The sequence below is a fragment of the Odocoileus virginianus genome, unplaced genomic scaffold (assembly GCF_023699985.2).
Source record: "Odocoileus virginianus isolate 20LAN1187 ecotype Illinois unplaced genomic scaffold, Ovbor_1.2 Unplaced_Contig_5, whole genome shotgun sequence".
NCBI classification, from domain to species: Eukaryota; Metazoa; Chordata; class Mammalia; order Artiodactyla; family Cervidae; genus Odocoileus; species Odocoileus virginianus.
Window position 1 is genome coordinate 2,709,733 of NW_027224322.1, and position 20,383 is coordinate 2,730,115.

Genomic DNA, 20,383 nt, shown 5'->3' on the forward strand with positions numbered 1-20,383 from the left:
CTCTCACCAGCCTGGCCGGGTTAGGCCCCAGGGGCAGGGCGGGTGAGACACAGGGCGTCCTACTGGGTGGGGCCCGACAATGGTGCAGAGCGCCCACCAGGAAGGCCCGGGGTGCCAGCTGCCCACCCAGACAGTCCGCAGTGCAGGCCTGGGATGGGGAGGCTAGGATGCCCTGGTCCTGTCCTCACCCTCGAGAAGTTCTGTCCAATAGACGAGATAGGCCCTGAGCGGCTGGAAGGAGACAGCCCAGGGCTGGGGAGTGAAGGCGGCCCCCAGGGGCAGGACAGCCGGCGGGCCTTCATGGGGAGTCTCAGAGGGGCCACGGGGACCGGGAGGGGCTGGGGGGATGCTGAGGCCCGGGGAGAGGGGCTGAGACCTGAGGAGGGGGCTGAGACCAGGGGAGGGGGGGCTGAGACCTGGGGAGAGGGCTGAGACCTGGGGAGGGGGCTGAGACCTGGGGAGAGGGGGCTGAGACCTGGGGAGAGGGGGCTGAGACCTGGGGAGAGGGACTGAGACCTGGGGAGAGGGGGCTGAGACCTGGGGACAGGGGGCTGAGACCTGGGGAGAGGGACTGAAACCTGGGGAGAGGGACTGAGACCTGAGGAGAGGGGGCTGAGACCTGGGGAGAGGGGGCTGAGACCTGGGGAGGGGGCTGAGACCTGGGGAGAGGGGGCTGAGACCTGGGGAGAGGGGGTTGAGACCTGGGGAGAGGGGGCTGAGACCTGGGGAGAGGGGGGGCTGAGACCTGGGGAGAGGGGGAGCTGAGATACGAGGAGGGGGCTGAGACATGGGGAGGGGGCTGAGACCCGACCTTGGCCATGGCAAGCGGCCCAGCCATGGCAGAGTGCCACCCAGACAGAGCGTTCCTGCAGAGGCTGGGCTTCGGGAGCCTAGGACTGCAGGCGGGGAGATGGCGGCCTGCTGGTCACCAGGACAGTCCCCTGGGGTGCCGGAACCCCTCCCCAGCCTGAGCCCACGCACGCCCCTCCACTCAGCTTCAAGCGCTCCATGGAGGAGAGGGAGCAGAAGGTCCTGGTCCTGGAGAAGGCCTGGGCAGCAGCCCAGAAGCAGGCAGGCAAGCTTCGGACCGGCCTCAGGGAGGCGGAGCGGGCGGCTGTGGACACCCAGCGGCAGCTCCAGGAGCTACGCAGACAGGTGAGGGTGTCACCCGGGCCCCGCCCCCAGGAGCACCCCCATCCCCGCCCCCAGGGCACTGTCCCCAGGCTGGGAGCCGCGGCCGAAGTGCCCTGCTCAGACCCATGGGGCCCAGGTTGGGCCTGCCAGCGAGACACAAAGGCAAGCCCTAAACTCCCTGGCTTAAAGCAATCTCCCTGACGCCCATGAAGCCTGAGAGCCAGGAATCCAGCCAGGGGTCAGCACAGCTCTGCTCGGCAAGGACCAAACAGAGAAGACTGGCCGCACGGGGCGGGGGACTGACGGTGGGCTCCCCCGACGCGCCTTCTCTGGCACCTGGTGTCTGATGCTGGCTCTGGGGGTTCAGCGGGCCAGTGCCCATGCCCCCAGTGGCCTGGGCTCCTCCTATCACGCCGCCTCCAAGCTCAGGGTGAACAGACGGGCACCGCTTTGTCCACCGGCCTTGGCTCCTGAGACTGCAACCACTGACACGACCGCCTTGGTCTCAAGCTCACCCCATGGGGGTCCTAGAGCCCCCCTCGTGTGGGAGGCCTGCCAAGCGTGCACACACACTTTTTTCAGCCTTCTACAGACACGGCAGTTGGTGAAAAGCCTGCTGTAGGGACAGGCACGGGCACACTCCTTGCTCACATGGCCTGTGCTCCAGGCATCACTCACGGCTCTGGGCGCCTCAGGATCCCGGCCCCAAGACAGGAGGTGCCGGCAGAGGCTGGGGAGAGCCTGAAGGGGTCAGCTCCTGGGGCCTACTCTCCCAGGGGCGCGGACAGCCCACAGCCCTGAGTGGGCCGTGACTCAGCCTCCCCGCGTTCCGTCTGCTGCCCGAGAGGGGGGCCCTCTCCACAGAGCATGTGAGCAGGGGCGGGGCTCAGCACGGCCCGCTGACCACCCCAGCCCCTCCTGGCACAGGGGCCCAGGCGGCCCCGTCACACTAGCCCTTCCGTGTCCAGGTGACGACGCTGGAGACAGAGAACCAGAGAAAGAGCCGGGAGCTGATGCGGCTGCAGACGCGGGGCGCCCAGGAGCCAAGCTGGCAGGAGGCCCTGGCGCTGCAGAGGTTGGTGGCCGAGGCAGAGGCCGCCCATGAGGACTCGCAGACGGAGGTGGGTGCCCAGCACCTAGGGCTTCCATCTGGCCAGAGCAGGACCGTGAGGGGGGCCTGGCTGCCTCCTCCCCGGCCTGGGCACCTCCCGATGGGTGGGGGCGGCTGCGTTTATTCCCCATTTGCTCACAAGTATTCAGAGGCCCCTCACCCAACTGTGGAGGGGCACCCGAGGGGCACAAGTCAGGCTACAGGCAGGGTCTGCGGCAGCCGACAGAGTATCCGAATCAGGAGGGACAGGGTGGACGCTGCAGAGGCGCGGCTGGGTCAGGGAGGGCCGTCCGCCCCAGGGCTGCACCACCGAGAGGAGGGAGAGGACGGTGGCCCAGCGGGAGGTCCATGGGGACGGGTCCCGGTCGGGGGCAGGGGGCTTGGGGGGCAGGAGTGAAGTGAGCGGGAGGAGGGGTGGCCTGGCCACTGGCCCGCATACACTGACGGGACAGCCTTCCGCTCGTCCCCTGTTTACCCCTTTGGAAGCCCATGGTGGGTGCCCTGGACTCAGCACCACAGCCGGTGAGCCGCGGCAGACGGGCCTGGGGCTGGCCCCAGGCAGGCCCAGGAGCGGGCAGCCTTTGGCCGTCGCCCTGTCTGGCCAGGGTTGTGTGGCTGCCAGCCAGGCTCTCTGCTGCCTGCCGGGACCTGCTCGTGGTCTTGGGGTGCTGCCCCCACCCGGGCTCAGGGGTCCCTGCTGCCAGAAACGTGCTGGGAGGCAAGTCCAGGGTCCCCCTCCTGTGACACCCAAAGGAGGGCATGAGGCTGAGGCTCCTGGGGAGTCTTGGCAGGTCTGGAGCCCCCACACCCCTCCCACAGGTCCGGAGGCTGCGGCGGACGCTGGCGGAGGTGGAGGCCCGGGCCGAGACCCGGGAGAAGCAGCTGGAGCGGCAGCTCTGCGAGAGCCGGGGGTCTGAGCGGACCCTCCGGGCGGAGCTGCGCAGCGTCATCCGCAAGCTGCAGCAGGCCGACAGCGCGGCCAACAGCCTCCAGGCTGCCCCAGACGGGGCCTGCCGCCGGACCCACGGCCTCGAGCAGGAGCTGGCCCAGGCCGAGGGCGCCAGGCGGGAGGCGGAGGGCCAGCGGGGCCGGCTGTCCTCTCCTGAGCTGCCCGGCCCCCCCACCAGAGGTCAGTGCCCTCCGCGCCCGCCCCGTCACCCACCCGGGGTGCCCCAGCTCCCCAGGGCTCTGCCCCGCTCCCCATGAGTGAGGCCAGCAGCGTGAGGCCAGCAGTGTAAGGGGGCGGGGTGCCTGTGCGTCTGCGTCCGTCAGCGCCTCCGCTGCGCCCCCTGCACGGCCCACCGCGCCCCCACCGCCCCCTCACCGTGCTCAGCCGCCGTCAGCGTCCCCACCGCGCCCCACCGTGCCCCCACCACGGCCCAGCGGTCGCCTCTGTCCTCAGGCTCAGAGGGCCGGTTCCGCTCGCCGCTCCAGAGGCCCTCGCCCAGCCCTGGAGACCGCAGGGCAGAGGGGGACCCGGGCCTCCATGAGGGATGCTCTGAGGGACTTGACGCCGAAGCCGGGGGCTGCCCAGCAGGAGGGGTAAGGGGATCAGGGAGCACATGCCTGCGGGGCCGAGGGGGACGGGGAGGCGCCGCTAACTCGGGCCGCGGGCCTTCTGTCTGTCCACCCTGGCTCTACTGAGACCCTGGCGGGACCTGGTAGGAGAAACACCACTAAACACTGGAGCCACTGGAAGCCCAGCTTCCCCCTTGTCCGGCTGCCTCTGTGCTCGGCCAGCAGCAATGCCTGTCCTCCGAGGACCCATCCCAGGGGCTAGCCAGGTCACCCCACAGTGCTCCAGTGACCTGTACTCCAGGGACCAAGCCCTGCTGCCCTGGGGACCCCTGTGAGCCCTGCCCCAAGCAGCCGTGAGCTGCCCCACTGCCAGCCGCCAGCCAGGCACGTGGACTGCCTGCCCACCCACGGGCTGCCCCCGACCTTGGTCCCCCACAGGACATCTGGTGTTCCCAGGCAGGGGGCCTGAGTGCCCCGCGGGGCGAGGCCAAGAGTGAACACACCTGGGCCCAGAGCCGCGTGGGGCAGCTGCAGAGGGCGCTGGCTGGTGGAGGAACGGGAGCTCCTGCCTCCACCCTGCCCCAGGTACCACAGTGAGGGGCATCCTGGGAAATGCCAGGCTTGGGCCCCGGGGCCAGCCCCCAGAGCACACACCCGCCGAGGGCATCCAGCACTTGGCAGCCGGCGGTCTTTCTCAGCCATACTTCCACATCGCAAGAGACCTCCAGGGCCTCCCCACCAAGGCGCACAGCTCCTGTGGTCACGTGGCCCTTCACCCACCAGGTCCCTGCCCTGTGTCACCCCCTCGGAGACAGGCCCCCTACCCTGCTGGTCCCGCCTCATTTCTGTACCATCCCCACTCTAGGTCTGCTCAGGAGGCAGGCCGAGGCCTGGCACAGTGTCCAAAGGAGGGGCTCCCTGGGGCAAAGCCAGAAGGAGAGAAGGCTGGGTGGGAAAGCGTCACCTCCCCTAGGGACTCTGAGCTTCCGGGCAAGACAAGTAGAGCAGGGGACGATCAGACAGAGGCCTCTCCACCAGCTGGGTGTCGGCCACCTAGACCCTCAGGGCCTCGGTCTCCTGGGCCGTGCAGGTGCCCCCCAGACCTGGGAGCCAGTCAAGCGGCCGCGCTTGTCCCCCAGGCCGACGCCAGGTGGAGGGCGAGCTGGGCAGCACACAGGCCGTGCGGGCCCTGCAGGAGGCGCCCCCGAGGCTGAGGCGGGGTGCCCGGCACGCGCGGCGGGCCACGAGAAGTGGAGGCTGCAGGAGGGGAGCACCCACACCCCAGGGCAGTGGGGGGACAGGGAGGCCGAGAGGGCTGCTGAGGAAGGGGAGGTTTCAGCTGCCCTGGTCAGAGGCCTGCTGAGCTGGCTGGGGCAGACGGCCCCCAGGCACACTGGGCCCTGCGGAGCTAACTCCTCAGGGTTGACCCAGGCAGAGCATCTTTGAGGTGGTCCAGCCCTTACTTTACAGACTGGGGAAACTGAGTCCTGAGCAGAGAGCGACTTGGTCCCCATGGCACCGTGAGCAAGGGGCAGGGTCAGGGCAGACCGCGGCCGCCCAGATCTGTGCTTCCAGGGCAGGAAGGGGTGACACCGGCCCAGCCTAGGCGCTCTCCGCGTGTGCGGGGTCAGGGGTCAGGTTTACCACCGTGGGACCAGGTCCTGGCTGGGAGCTTGTGAGGTGCCCAGGCACTGGGGGAGGGACTGAGAGAGCAGGGGAGAGGCCCAGGTCGTGTTCTGTTTCACAGGGATGTTCACATATATCTGTTCCATGCACGTTTAAAAGCAGTTTCCTGTTTGCAGATTACAATTTTCAAAATGTCTCTATTAAATTAACCTCACAAGTGTATCTTTCACATACTCCACCCACATTCTATCTCCTGAGTTTATCACACCTGGGAATCATGTGTTGAATTTTCCCACTACAATTATTGCGAGGCAGTGTCTCCTTCTAATGGTCTTTAATTTCTGATTTCTGTGACACGCTCTGTCTAATGTGAACTGGAGGCCTCTGTGCCCTGTTCCACACTATCTGCCTTGAATTCTACTCTGCTCGGGGCTGGCAGTGCCACCCCACCACCCCGACCTTGGACTCTGCACTTGACTCTGTGTGTATTTGGCCATCACTTCATCAGCCTCCCTTCAGTTCAGTTCAGTCACTCAGTCGTGTCCAACTCTTTGTGACCCCATGGACTGCAGCACACCAAGCCTCCCTGTCCATCACCAACTCCCGGAGTTTACTCAAACTCATGTCCATCAACTCAGCAATGCCATCCAACCATCTCATCCTCTGTCGTCCCCTTCTCCTCCTGCCTTCAGTCTTTCCCAGCATCAGGGTCTTTTCCAATAAGTCAGCTCTTCTCATCAGGTGGCCAAAGTATTGGAGTTTCAGCTTCAACATCAGTCCTTCCAATGAACAGCCAGGACTGATCTCCTTTAGGATGGACTGGTTGGATCTCCTTGCAGTCCAAGGGACTCTCAAGAGTCTTCTCCAACACCACAGTTCAAAAGCATCAGTTCTTTGGCACTCAGCTTTCTTTATAGTCCAACTCTCACATCCATACATGACTCCTGGAAAAACCATAGCTTTGACTAGACAGACCTTTGTTGGCAAAGTAATGTCTCTGCTTTTTAATATGCTGTCTAGGTTGGTCATAGCTTTTCTTCCAAGGAGCAAGTGTCTTTTAATTTCATGGCTGTAGTCACCATCTGCAGTGATTTTGGAACCCCCCAAAATAAAGTCTCTCACTGTTTCCATTGTTTCCCCATCTATTTGCCATGAAGTGATGGGATCAGATGCCACAATCTTTGTTTTTTGAATATTGAGTTTTAAGTCAACTTTTTCACTCTCCTCTTTCACTTTCATCAAGAGGCTCTTTAGTTCTTCTTCACTTTCTACCATAAGGGTGGTGTCATCTGCATATCTGAGGTTATTGATATTTCTCCCAGCAATCTTGATTCCAGCTTGTGCTTCATCCAGCCTGGCATTTTGCATGATGTACTCTGCATGTAAGTTAAATAAGCAGGGTGACAATATACAGCCTTGACATACTCCTTTCCCGATTTGGAACCAGTCTGTTGTTCCATGTCTGGTTCTAATTGTTGCTTCTTGACCTGCGATACAGGTTTCTCAAGAGGCAGGTCAGGTGTTCTGGTATCCCGTCTCTTGAAGAATTTAAAGCTGTGTGCTGAATGCACTCTGCTTTTCTTCCATCGCTGACAGGACACTCACTGCTGTAACGCCCCCTTTCTGTCCTTTTACTGGGGGATCACTTGTGTGTGTTTCCCCCACCCCACCCCCGCCCCTTCTCCAGGGTCTACACGCTGGCATCACACCGCCTCCCCTTCCTGGTCACCTCTTGGGGAGGGCAGCGCTGTAACTGAAGCACTTCCCCGGCTGTCCAGTGTTAAGTGTGAAGAGCACGTATGCATCTCCTGAGCTCAGGGACGCCTTGGCTGGACCCTGGGCCTCTACACCTGTGCCCCGGGCTTACAGAAGCTGCTCTGCTCCAGGCGGTCCCCACTGAAACCTCGCCGCAGCCCGCCCTGCGCTCTGGGACCCGCCCTCCTTGCTGGCCTTGAACGCCACCTTCCTGTCACGACTCCCACCACGCCTGGGGACTCAGGGTCTCAGAGAGCTCAGCCGCCCTGGCTGCTCTCCCGGCCTCCCCGCGGCCCTGGGCAAGCCCTCATGTTTTCACTGAGGATGGTTCACTCTCTGGCTCCAGCCCTGGTCTCACCTTCTTGAGAAAGTCAGTTACCATTTCCTGACACGATTCGCATGTCTCACTTTTCAATTCGAGTCCCTCAGATCAGACTCTGGGGACTGGCTGCTCTCCTGAACCATAGTTGATGGCAATTCAGTTGCTAATTCTTTTTCCTTCTTTCAAGAAGGGGGTGTGGTCTTGTTCCAAGCTGGGGTAAAGAGGAACCCATCAGGGGTTTCATGTGCCTCTGCCCAGACATTTCAGGCCAAAGGAAAGGCAGAGAGCAAGATTCCAAGGGGAGCCGTGGGGGCCATGGGGAGATGTACGGAGCCATGGGAGTTGTGGGGAGGTATGGGGAACCAGGGGGAGATGTAGGTAGCCGTGTGGAGATATAGGGGCCGTGGGGAGAGTAGAGAGTCGTGGGAAGATGTGTGGAGATGTGGGGAGATGTGGGGAGATGTGGGATGTTTGGGAGATGCGGGAGAGATGCGGGGAGATGTGGGGATTGTGGGGAGATGTGTGGAGATATGAGGAGATGTGTGGAGATGTGTGGAGATGTGAGGATTGTGGGGAGATGCGTGGAGATATGAGGAGATGTGGGGAGATGTGTGGAGATGTGGGGAGATGTGGGGAGATGTGGGGAGATGTGGGGAGATGTGTGGAGATGTGGGGATTGTGGGGAGATGCGTGGAGATATGAGGAGATGTGGGGGAGATGTGTGGAGATATGAGGAGATGTGGGGAGATGTGTGGAGATGTGTGGAGATATGAGGACATGTGGGGAGATGTGGGGAGATGTGGGGAGATGTGTGGAGATGTGGGGATTGTGGGGAGATGCGTGGAGATATGAGGAGATGTGGGGAGATGTGTGGAGATGTGTGGAGATGTGGGGAGATATGAGGACATGTGGGGAGGTGTGTGGAGATAGATGTGTGGAGATATGAGTTGTGGGGAGATGTGTGGAGATGTGTGGAGATATGAGGACATGTGGGGAGATGTGGGGAGATGTGTGGAGATGTGGGGATTGTGGGGAGATGTGTGGAGATATGAGGAGATGTGGGGAGATGTGTGGAGATGTGGGGAGATATGAGGACATGTGGGGAGGTGTGTGGAGATAGATGTGTGGAGATATGAGTTGTGGGGAGATGTGTGGAGATGTGTGGAGATATGAGGACATGTGGGGAGATGTGGGGAGATGTGTGGAGATGTGGGGATTGTGGGGAGATGTGTGGAGATATGAGGAGATGTGGGGAGATGTGTGGAGATATGAGGAGATGTGGGGAGATGTGTGGAGATATGAGGAGATGTGGGGAGATGTGTGGAGATGTGTGGAGATGTGTGGAGATGTGGGGAGATGTGTGGAGATGTGGGGATTGTGGGGAGATGCGTGGAGATATGAGGAGATGTGGGGGAGTGGCACCAGAGGCATCGCTGAGTCCCCCAGAACTTTTCTGTTCCAGGAATAGGGAGAGTGAAGCCTGACCTCCAGGCACAGCTGGGGGCCCTTCCTGGTGACTCAACCCCTATGACCTTGGTCCCTGAAGGCCAACCCCCACCCCCTGCACCCCTCCAGCCTGACCTCTGAGGTCCCTCCAAGGGGTTCCCACATAGGTCCCCACATGGTTCCCCACATGTGTTCCCACATGGGGTTCCTACATGGGTCCCCACAAGTGGTTTCCACATGGGTTTCCACATGGGGTCCTCACTTGGGGTTCCTACATGGGTCCCCACATGGATCTCCACATGGTATCCCCACATGGGGTTCCCACATGGGTTCCACTTGGGTGTTGACAACATCTTCGGGATGTTGTTTACATCTCTCTGCCCACATTCATTTTTCTGCTTGGCCAAGTGTTTAGCAGAGCGTGTGTGCTAAAATCTATCCATATTATGTCCAATTTTTCTAAGAATCCTGGCAATTATCGATTCTCCTATTTTTAGGCCAGTTGGCTCCATCTGCTCTCCATCTTTTGGGAACCCTCAAAGTCCCTGTCTCCAGCTCTGAGGAAAGTCTCCCAGTTTCTGTGACCTGTTGGCCATTGCGGTGGGCGCTGGGGAGGGGTTTCAGGCGTCCCTAAGTCAGCAGAGGCCCCCAGCGCGCCCCACTCCCAGGGAACCTGAGCTGCAGTGTTTCCCGCTGGCCAGGCACTCCGGACTCGCGGCCACACACCCCGCTGCCCACACTGCGTCCAGGCCGGGTGGCCAGGCTGCCAGCACGAGCTAGAGTGAGGCTGGCCTTTTACACAACATCTTTCACTTTCACGGACTGGATTTTTCCCCCGTTTCACATAAGCCAATGTGTTTGTCAAGAGAAAGTTAATTAAAAACATATTTTTCTAATTAAATGGTAGGCTGTGCTATGCAAACAGTAAGATTCTTGTTTGAGAGCAAACCGCCCCCCGCCCCCCACCGTTTCCAGAGTTACCCTGGGAATTCAACAGATCAACAACGCAGACCCGAGCCCCAAGGTTAGGACACGCGCGAACACAGGCCCCGGGGGGCCTGTAGGCCGCTGGTGGCCCAGCCAGCGGGAGGCGCGGCGGGGGGCCTGGCGCCCGCCCACGGGAAGAGGCTGCCCGAGGCTGTCCCCGGCCCAGAGCCAGGTCATGGCCTCAATCGCTCGGAGGGCTCACAGCGGCCTCCTGGCACCCAGGCGTGCCACGTCCACCAGCTCGCCACACGCCCTCCACACCCTCCGCTCTTCCACAGAGAGCTCGCCTCCAGGGCTTGAATCAGGCTTCCATCCAGCTTCTAGAAGCAAAGCGGGGAGCGGCTCGTCCTCCCGGGCCGGAGGTGCTGGCCCGCACTGTGGCTGGAGTAGATTCCTAACGTTTGATCAAGAATGTCTGTGTTCCTTTAGGGTACCACACTTACCCGAGTGTTTTAATGTGTTACATGTATTTTATTTTCATAAAATGAATTGATGAGCTTTCCATCTTTTTCTATCACCTGGAAGAGTCTAAACAGCCTTAGAGTTAAGCTTTCTTGAAAGGTTGCGTTGAACTTACCTGCAGGGTCCCTGCCGCTCCTGTCATCTTATAAACCATTTGAATTCCCTCTCCCAACTTTTCCTCCGTTGGTCTGTTCCAGTTTTCCATCTCTTCTGGGGTCAGTTTTTGACATTTGGAAGTCACTCATCTCATACTTTTTAATGCACCACCAGGGAGTCACTCTCATATTTAACCATTTTATTTACACATGTTGTTGTTGTTGTTCAGTCACTAAGTCGTGTCTGACTCTTTGCGACCCCATGGACTGCAGCATGACGGGCTTCCCTGTCCATCACCATCTCCTGGAGTTTGCTCAAACTCATGTCCATTGAGTCGGTGATGCCATCCAACCATCTCATCCTCTGTCATCCCCTTCTCCTCCTGCCCTCAATCTTTCCCAGCATCAGGGTCTTTTCCAATGAGTCAGCTCTTCACATCAAGTGGCCAAAGTATTGGAGCTTCAACTTCAGCATCAGTCCTTCCAGTGAATATTCAGAGTTGATTTCCTTTAGGATGGACTGGTAGTTAGATTTAATTTATATCTATAGTTACATCTGTTTCTGTCCCTGATGTTAACATATTTTTATTTGTTTCTCTTTAACTTGCCAGCAGTTCATCTGTTTTATTGGCCTTTTCAAAGAATTAACTTTTATCTCTTTTCTCCTTTTTGTCTAGTTCATTCGTTTCCATTTTTATCCCTAATAACATCCTCTTTTTGTTGTTGTAACATTTCTGATTTCTCTGATTATGTAAGTGATGTATTTATGATTGGGCTTATTCTTTCAATAGTGTAAGTATTCAATATTAGCACATTTTCCTTCATCATAGTTTTCAATATGAATTCTTCCCCCCTCCCTTTTTTTTAAGCCAATTTTTTAGGAGTTTCTATCTTTATTCTTCTTTCATTCAGAGGTTATTTATTAATGGAACAATAATTAAAGCTTGTGTCTCTTCTTGTCACTGTGCCTCATCTTACTGGAGAGAGCTGGCTCTGGGCAGCTCTGAGCTTTTGATCGGCTTCCAGATAGCTCTTTGCCTATGTGCCTGCTCTCTTGGTGGTTGATTTTGGTTGGTGGTTTGTTCGTTCAGTTTTGTCTACTTGTTTGTGGTACATTTGGAGGGGAACTGGACAAGTTGATAGCAGTTTACAGAGAAGAGATGTTTGAGACTTTCCAAGGGATTTTGAAAGAGAATAAGAAAATTGACTGTAACAGTAGTGTGGTCAAAGCAGCAGAGGTTGGCGTGAGGGTGGACAAAGAGGCAAGCAGGGCAGAGTCCGGAAGCTTCCAGCTGCCAGTAACCCAGAGCAGACCTGGCCTCCTGTCGGGGCCGCTGAGGCCCACTGTGGAAAGAGAAGGGCTCTGGCCCCTTACACATGAGCACTTCCCAGTGATGGTTCTGTCCCAGGACTGCCTCCAGGCTCCCAGAGGGCAGGACCAGGCGGCTGTACCTGCCGCCCATGCCCACCCACACCGGGCGCTGGCCAACCGATGAACAGACCAATCCATGTCAACAGTGGATGAGAAGGTTGAGGACCTGGGTCCAAGAGCTCAGAGGGGCGGGCTGGGGGTGGCAGCAGGCTCCGCTCTTGTGCAACAGGCCGGGTGACGAGCACCACCCCCGCCTGCAGTGCTGGTGCCTGAGGCATTTCCGCCTCTATGACCCCCGTGTTCCAGCAGCCCTCATATGAGGGGGTCCCCACACTTCTCCCATCCTTCCCTTGGCCCCGACAGGAACCCCATGAGGTCGCATCACCCCCGTCCACTGAAGGGAAACCAAGGCTGGGAGCTGGTCCAAGGGTGCACACGGAGCCCCAGCCCCTTCCTCAAACCCAGGAGCTGCTGGAGCGGGCGGTCAAGCCTGGGCAGGAGGGCTGGGAGGCGTGTCTGCCTGCAGCTGCACCCCACTCTGAGCACCGCAGGCTGGTGACGCTGGCTCAGCCAGCCCCCACCTGTCTCAGGATCAGGGCTCAGAACCAGAGCCACCCAAGGAGGAGCCCGACTCAGCTGGGCTCAGGGTGACGTTCATGAAGGGCGCCTGTGCCGTGAGCACTGCAATCACTCCAGTTACCGAACCCGTACACGCCGCGTCAGCACAAGAGTAGTGTAATGCTCCACAGCAGTGCCTGGGCCTCCTTAAAAGACCGTGAAGTGGTTAAGCCATATTTGAGGGAAACTTCTGCTTTTCTACTGGAAAATGTATACAAACAGAAAACTGTCATTTCATTTCCAAAATTACAAAGAAGAGTGAAACTTCAATTTTAGGTACAAGCGTTGCACTCCTTCCTTTAGTTAAAGTCCTAAATTGTCAGACCCCCAAAAATCCATGCAGGGTCACCCCGCCTGCCCCTTCCTCACCCAGCCTGGGAGGGGACCCCAGTCACGGCCCTGCCCTCCCCTGAGCCCGTCCTCCTCCCACGTTCAGTGAAAACTGACCGGGAGAGGCTGTGAGAGCCCCTTAGTCACCCAGCTCCTCGTGAACGACGCGTCTGCTGCCTGAGAGCCTGTAACCCGAGGGCTGAGCCCGGTGGGTCACGGGGGTCCCTGCCTTCAGGTCCCCTCTGTGGCTCTGTGCCCCCACATCCCACACCCCTCCCGTTGCCACTGTCCATCTCCCCTCCCCCAGCCAGGTTTCTGGAAGGGCTGCCCCCGTCCTGTCCCCAGGCCTTCAGTGCCCCAACCTCCGCCGCCTCACACACACAGATCACCAGCAACCTGGTCCCATCCAGAGAGTCCTTTGGGGCCTGATTCCCGGCCTCTGGAGCATCCCGCACAAGGGGCCCACCTGTTGCTCCCGACCTGCGCCAGCTCGCTGAGCCTCCCGGCGCTGTGTCTCCTCTTTCTCTCTGCTCTAAAGTCCATTTGCCACCCGCTCCCAGCGCGAGCCACCGCGGGCTCCCTGTGAACAATCTCGGGGAGCCCAGTTCGCCTCCCTCAGCCCCTCACCTCGGCCTTCCCGCTCAGCCACCCACAACAGGACACCATGCGTTCCCAGAGGCCCGGGCCCACTGCGCCATCTCCAGCCCCGGACACAGGGCGCCATCGCCTCTCACCGAGGCTCCAAGCCGGGTGGGGGGCGGGGGGCTCGTGGCGCTAAGCTGTCAGGCTAGGAACGCAGTGGGCAGCACCAGGCTCGAGCTGAGGAGGAAGCCCCAGTGTCCCGGGAGCACGCGGCGAGCCCCGAGGAAACGGGCCGCACATGGCTGGCATGGGGCCGAGCCCCACAGGCCCTGCGAGCTTCCGTGGACTATCCAGGTCTTTAGTCCAAGGACTGGGAGCGGGGCAGGGACAACAGGCGTGTCTTCCGAGGCCATTCTGACCACAGTGGGGAAGTGCCTTTGCCCACACCAGGCCAACAAGGCCTGCTTCTAGAACTCTCCCCACCCGAGCAGGGGGCTCTGGAGGAGCCGCTCACCTGCCTGGAGTGCAGGGGCCCGAAGCCTGAGGGTACTCGGGAGCCCGTGCGGCAGGGGAGGGGCCCCAGGGGGCACGGTCCTGCCTTCCTTCGGAATTATTCCCTCGTGATGGGACATCCAGGGAGGTGCTGGGAGCTGGCATCAGGCATCCAGCCCCCAGGAGACAGCGGGGGAAACCTAGGCGGGAGGGGCGCGCGGGGAGTCAGGAGCCTGAGGTTGGCTGCTCCACTGCGGGCACCCCGACGAGGACGGAGGGTGGACAGAGGACATGCAGCTTCAGGGAGGGTCATGAGCCGGGCCAGGGGCCCAGCCTCAGGCCGGAGCGCCTGGTCCACGCGCCGCCTGCGCTCAGCCCCGGCGCTCGTCCCAGCGGCAGGGAGCGCGCGGCGCGCGGCGCGAGGCGCGTCTTGAGGGAGGGGCGGCCGCGCTGCGCCCCGGGAGGCCCGCCTGCAGGGGGCGCTCGCGGCGCGCCGGGCGCGGCCCCGGAAATTGGGGGGAGTAGGGTGGAGGGGGGTCTCTGGAGAGGTGGGGGTGGGGAGACAGGGAATGAGGAGTGCAGGGGCTGGATCGGGGGAGGCACGGGTTTGGATGGGCTTCCTTTTCTCAACCTGCCAGTGGGGGCTACGCCTGCCCCGGGCCTGTCTTCCTGCCGCCAAGCTCAGCACCAGCCCGGGGCTGGCCGGTCCCCCGTGGGCCTCCCCGCCCCTCCTCAGTGTGACCCCAGCCCTAACTTTGCTGTCCGCGGAGAAGCTCCGCAGTCATGGCAATCACCCCCCATCCCACGTGGCTCCCGCGGCAGGAGCGCCGGTGCTGCCTGCAGCTGTGTGGCCCTGGCACGTCGCCCACCCCTGGAACCCGAGCCCCCTGGAGGGGTGTGTCCTGCCGCCCTGGTGCCCGGAAGTGTGGGCACCGATGACCGGGTGCAGCCGCTGCCCCCCTGTCGCTGCGCTGGCCCTGGGCAGAGAAGGGTTTGTCCCTCATGAAGGTCCAGGTGATGGTGTCCAGCCAGGGCCTCTCAGAGGGGGGCATAGGGTCCAGTGTTACATGGCTCAACCCCTGGACTTTGTGGGGGCCCCCACGGGCCCGGTGGATTCCTGAGCTTGTCAGGGGCCGCTTGCCCCACAGGGTCCTGCACAGACCGGTTCCACGCTGTGGAGGGGCTTGTCTGGGTATCCTGGGCCAAGGGCAGAAGGACCCAGGCACACAGAGGCCAGGCTTGGCCGTATCAGCACGTAGTTGCGGCCACTGGGATGAGTGAGAAGCTGACCGTGCCCGGGGCTGTTAGACTTGGAAGGACAAAGATGGGGTGGGGGCCGTGTGGACGGGAACACGGAGTGAGAGGGGCTGGCTCAGGGCGGGAGGAGAGGCAGAGCCGCCGTCACAGCAGGGCAGGACAGGGTGTCTGTGAGCAGAACAGAGGCAGCGGGGGTCCCTGCAGGGGCTGGTGACTGCCTGTGCCCCCTGCTGACCAGGAGGGTGGGCTCCCGAGCAGACTGGCCCTCGAGCCCCAAGTGAGGACAGCGAGGCCCCACCGGCAGGGCGCTGCTGGACCCGGAGCCTCCAGGAGGACATCTGCGCCGCTCGTGTGTCCCCAGGCATGCGTGGACACATGCCCTGGGCCTTCCCCGGCCACCCGGGGCACACTGTCCAGCTGAGGGGGGCCCAGAGGCAGGAGGGCGTCCCGGAGGGCCGGCCAGTGGGGCGGCGGTGGGAGGCGGGACCCTCGGGACAGAATTGGGGCCGGGACGGAGGCTCAGGGGCCAGCAGACCAGGGCGGTCACCGAAAGCCAGCAGCCGCCTGTCCACACAAGGCCACCTGCCGTCCCGCAGAAGAGGGCTGGCCAGCCGGGCCCGGTCCGCAGGAGCCGGTGCTGAGCTGGGGAAGTCGAGGGCTCCGTGGCCGCTCAGGGTGGGCGGCCTGGGGGGGCCGGGGGGCCCAGATGGCACCGCCCCGGGCAGCAGCCCCGGAGCCCGGGGGAGGGGCGGAGCAGCTAATGAGTTCCAGGAGGTCAGCTGTGAGGGGCCCGAAGCCCATAAACCCTTTACTGGTGTCTCAGGAGGGGAAACCCGGATGCAGCCGTTTATTTATTCTGGATTTCACTTTTCTCTCCTCTTTTTAACATGCGCATCCAGAAGTGTGACTGGGTTTTAAAGAAACAGGACCCCCTTTTGCAGTGGAGGGGGCCTCTGGCTTCCCTCAGTCCTGAAGAAGAAGGGGCCCTTTCCTGTTGCCGCGCGGCCCCCGGCCCTCTGCCTCCAGACCCGCCTGCCTCGTCCCAGGGCCCCCAGAGGCCAGGCCCGTCCAGTATGAGGGCGGGGCGGGGGGGCTCAGAAGCAGGGACCGTCTGGGTGGCCCCTGACCACTGCCCCACCCGGCCCAGAGCCTGAGTAGTGGAGGCGGGTCCTGCTCGGGGCCTAGGTTCCCATCCTGCCCTGATGGCCGATGGCCAGGCCAGGTCCGCCCTAGGTGTCAGCTGCTTCCTCCAAAGGGACCAGCCCCACGGGGGCAAAAGGAGCCCCTCAACCTTCCCCCAAAGACCACGCGTTCCTTCATGGCCGAGCATCTACCCCAGCTCTTGCATGCCTCTCTGTGGGGTGTGGCGGCGGGGGGGGGGGGGGGGGGCCAGGAAGGGCTGTGCCCAACCAGGGCAGTTCCCAGGCAGGCAGACTATGGGCACAGTGGGCCCGGGGGCTGAGTGTCGAGGTGGGTGTGGGTCCCGGAAGCTGGGTCTGTCTCATGTGTGTGAATTCACACATGGGACAGACAGGCTGGACCTCTCCAGTACAGAACAGTGCGGAGACAAAGCCCCAGACAGGGGCTCCCTCAGGGAGACCCCTCAGTCTCAGGGTTCCATGGGCCCTGCGGGAGTTGGGGGGACAGTCAAGGACCTGTAAGCCAGTGCATGGGCCAGAACAGGGGGCAGTGTGGGAGACACAGGTCAGGTAGGCCTGCAGGCAGGTCTGGGGGTTGCTCCGTGTGTACTGGGGGTGCCTGCCCTTTCCCCACTGACAGCCCCCCTGTCACCAGACAGGGCATTGGCAAGTAGGGGAGGGGCAAGCTCGTGATGCCTGTGGTACCCACAGTCCAGCCAAGTGGAGAGGAGGACACCATTAAAGCAGGCGCAAGGCTCACTTTGGAGGCCTGTGGGCGGGATTCCAGCCCAGACAAGGCCCATAGGTCAAACATGTGTACAAAACCCCGAGCCCACCTGCCGGTCCAGGCGAGGACCTGGACCCCCACAGAGGGCAGCAGGGCCACCTGGACGCCCTGGGCCTCTGTGCAGCCCAGCCCAGGTTGGGCAGTGAGGCGCCTGGGGTTTCCCCCAGGTCCAGATGGCAGAGCTGGAGCACACCCAGCGGCTCCAGGAGCTGGCCATCTGGCACCAGCGACCCCAGGCTTTGGAGGCCGAGCGCCTGCACAGGGCCCAACCACAGGCTGCACAGGCCCCAGCGTCCCGAGAGAGGGCCCAGCAGCGGCAGGCGAAGGTGCTGGAGGGGCAGGTGGGCTGGCAGGGGTGCACAGGGAAGGGGGGCCTGTGCCCGCCCAGCCTCAACCTGAGGTCCTCCAGGCCACCCCGGGGCCCCCACTCTGTCCTCCCGTCACCCCACCCTCACTGAGGGGCGGAGGCAGGTCACCACCATCTCCATGCCACCGTTGTCCCCTATCAGGAGGGGTGAGGACAGTCCCGGAGTCAGAGGTCGCTGGGTGTGAAGTGTCCAGACGCACCTGGCACAGTGCACCGTGGCAGCTCCAGAGTCAGGGACAGGTCAGCAGTGTGTGCAGGGGGTGGGGTGGGCACAAAGCAGGACAGAGCCTTGAGCATGTAACTCTGCCCCCCACACATGCACACATATGCACGCATGCACGCACACATGACACACATGCACATGTATGTGCATGCACGTGTGCACTCATGCATGTGTGTGCCCGTGCACGCAAACATACACATGCATGCGCGCACACACACACACACATGCTGACTGGGGCTGCCCCACGGGCTCCAAGCTCTCAGACACCAGGGAGCCACCTGGTCAAAACCCCAATTTCCCAGAGCAGGAACCTGAGGGACCCGGACACATAGTAAAGCCTGCGCCCCCTGACAGTGTCCCTCCAGGCCACATGGATTCAGTTCCCCAGCCGCTGGGGTGGGCGGTCACCTCGGTCCCGAGGACGTGGTGGTGGTGGCCCTGATCGCAGGTAGGACCGAGCACCCGTGGGCTGCTGGTGCGTCTGCCCGTCTGCCTGGAGTCTCTCTGCAGGCACACCCCTCTCCGGGAGTGGGGGAGCATGGCCTCCCAGTCCTTCCGGTCACGGTGCTCAGCCATGGGGCCCGCCCGCCCTCCTGAGCTCCTGCCTGTCCCCAGGTGGCCGGCCGGCCGGAGGGAGCCGCTGGACCGGGACGTGCGGTGGCGGCGAGCCTGCCTCCGCCAGGCCTTCCGGGACAAGAAGTGAAGCCAGCTCCCAAGCCCAGGTGGCCGGGCTGCTCCAGCCCCAACCAGCAGGCAGCAGAACCACTGCTCAGCAGGGCCCCGAGCTCGAGGGGCGCCCTGGAGTCAGCAGCGCCCTCTGACCCTTGACCGCCAAGCTCCCGCGGCCCTCAGGACCCCGGGCTCTCTCTGGCGGGCGTGGACCGAGCTCTGGGCCCTGCTCTATGATGCGCCCCCCACCCTCCCCCAGCTGCACGGGGCCTCCCTGTGGCCCGCGTCCGACCTGGCACCGGGTGGGTGTGCTGACCGGGCCAGGCCCCGGCAGGCCAACTTCCGCACCGCGGGCTGCATTCCGTGCCCTCAGCTCTGTAAACACAGGGAAACACGTGGAGAACATTTCCACCAACTGGCGCCAAAAACATAATGTCCTGCAAGGCCCAGCCACCACCTCCCCGCGCCCAGAGGCGGCCCGACTCCGACTCCAGGAACTGCAGGGCCGTCACGGTGGCAGGTGGCTGGAAGTGACTCAGAGTCCGGTCCCCGTGACTCACTGGCCGTAAGAGGCATTGGGGTGTAAAAGTTAGAGTTGTTAGAGAACCACCCGATTTCCCAGCCCATAAACGCTGGGAAAATTCCTGCGGGAATCCAGCCCTGGTTGCCACGGAGACCAAGGCAGCCATCTTAGGCTGGGCCGGTTCACCTGTTAGCATTTTTCTCTTTTCCCATGAACATGGGTCAGGGTGATCTAGTTCCGCTCCAAACAGCCTCTGGTTTTGTAAGTGACATGTTGACAACATCTGTGGGCGCCAGCCAGCCCAGGACATTCCTCGAGCACAGGTGCCAGCCGCACCCTGTCCGGGCTCCTGGCGGGTGAGAGGGCTGAAGCTGGCAGAGCCCCCCCACCCTCATCATGTGAGCTGTGGCCCAAGCGTGTGACACCAGCCATCTGTCTGCTGCAACACAGACCCAGCCTGTACCACAGGCTGTCCCGCCAGAGCCTCCTCTCGGATGGAACTTAGTCATGGGGTGGCCGTATGTTGTAAACTGTGCAAAAGCAGTGTCTAGAGAGAGGTCCCAAACACGCTCCATCCCACCTGTCAGGTCTGTCCGATTATTGGTGGCTGTGTTGAGAAGGATTCTGAAGTTCGGCCCAGGCTCAGAGGGGAAGAGTGTTCAGTTCAGTTCAGTCACTCAGTCGTGTCCCACTCTTTGCAGCCCCATGGACTGCAGCACGCCAGGCTTCCCTGTCCATCACCAACTCCCCGAGTGCAGTGAAGGGTGTGGTGACCCACTAGCAGCGATGCTCCAGGCAAACGAGGCGTTAGTGGTGGTAGACGCACCCAGACGGCCACCCGCTGCAGCGGCCGGCTAGAGAACAAAGAGCAACCCAGAGACACTGCCGCCCAGGCGACCGCTGGAGAGCATCGTACCGACAGGAGGAGAAGGCCGTGAGACAGTGTGCGACACTCAGGGACCCGGCAGTCCACTCCCTGTGGAGAAGGGGCCCCGGGGCCGTGGGTGGAGAGGAAGGAGCTGGCAGCCAGAGACTGGAGTCGGCGTCGACGCTCTCCTCTCTGCGGGCCTGGTCACTCGGTGTCACACATCTGGGACCAAAGCTCCCAGTGCAGAGGAGGTGCTCAGTGGACCTGAGGGGTCGGAGAGCTCTCTCAGCACTGACCTGCGAGCCACCTAGGGTTGGACCGACATTCTGGTGATTCCTGGACCCGCCTTGCCTGGCTGCTCCCGGGAGACCTTATGTGCCTGGGACCCTCTAGGATATGTTATATTTCAGTGAAAGTTCAACCAATGGAGGAGACACTATTTTTACTTGTTCAACATAAAGTTGTAGGAGACACTATTCTTACTTGTTCAACATAAAGTTGTATGTTTAGGTAAAAGGATTTTTCTAATGGAAGTAAACTTTTCTTAAACATTGCCAGTGGTGAACACATAGCTTCTGTGTGAAAGTCTGATGGTCACCACACCCGTGATGGCCGTGCACCCGGGACCCAGGCCCCCAACTGTGCCCCGTGCACCAGCTGCCCCAGCCAGCCTTTCAGTGTCGTGACCGCACCCGGCGGG

General features: G+C 61.6%; 1 protein-coding gene across 1 annotated transcript in view; it reads left to right on the top strand.

Moving 5' to 3' along the window:
• Positions 1-18,326, top strand: part of CROCC2 (ciliary rootlet coiled-coil, rootletin family member 2) — a 52,766-nt gene extending 34,440 nt beyond the window's left edge. Inside the window, 16 exon segments of the mRNA XM_070463596.1 lie at positions 996-1,155; positions 2,103-2,255; positions 3,065-3,374; positions 3,579-3,714; positions 3,716-3,787; positions 3,911-4,020; positions 4,122-4,310; positions 4,903-5,110; positions 9,977-10,121; positions 10,178-10,285; positions 12,419-12,502; positions 13,337-13,526; positions 15,346-15,881; positions 17,201-17,374; positions 17,978-18,087; positions 18,239-18,326. Of these exon segments, the coding sequence (XP_070319697.1) occupies positions 996-1,155; positions 2,103-2,255; positions 3,065-3,374; positions 3,579-3,714; positions 3,716-3,787; positions 3,911-4,020; positions 4,122-4,310; positions 4,903-5,110; positions 9,977-10,121; positions 10,178-10,285; positions 12,419-12,502; positions 13,337-13,526; positions 15,346-15,881; positions 17,201-17,374; positions 17,978-18,087; positions 18,239-18,326 (2,773 nt within the window).
• The last annotated feature ends 2,057 nt before the right edge of the window (positions 18,327-20,383 follow it).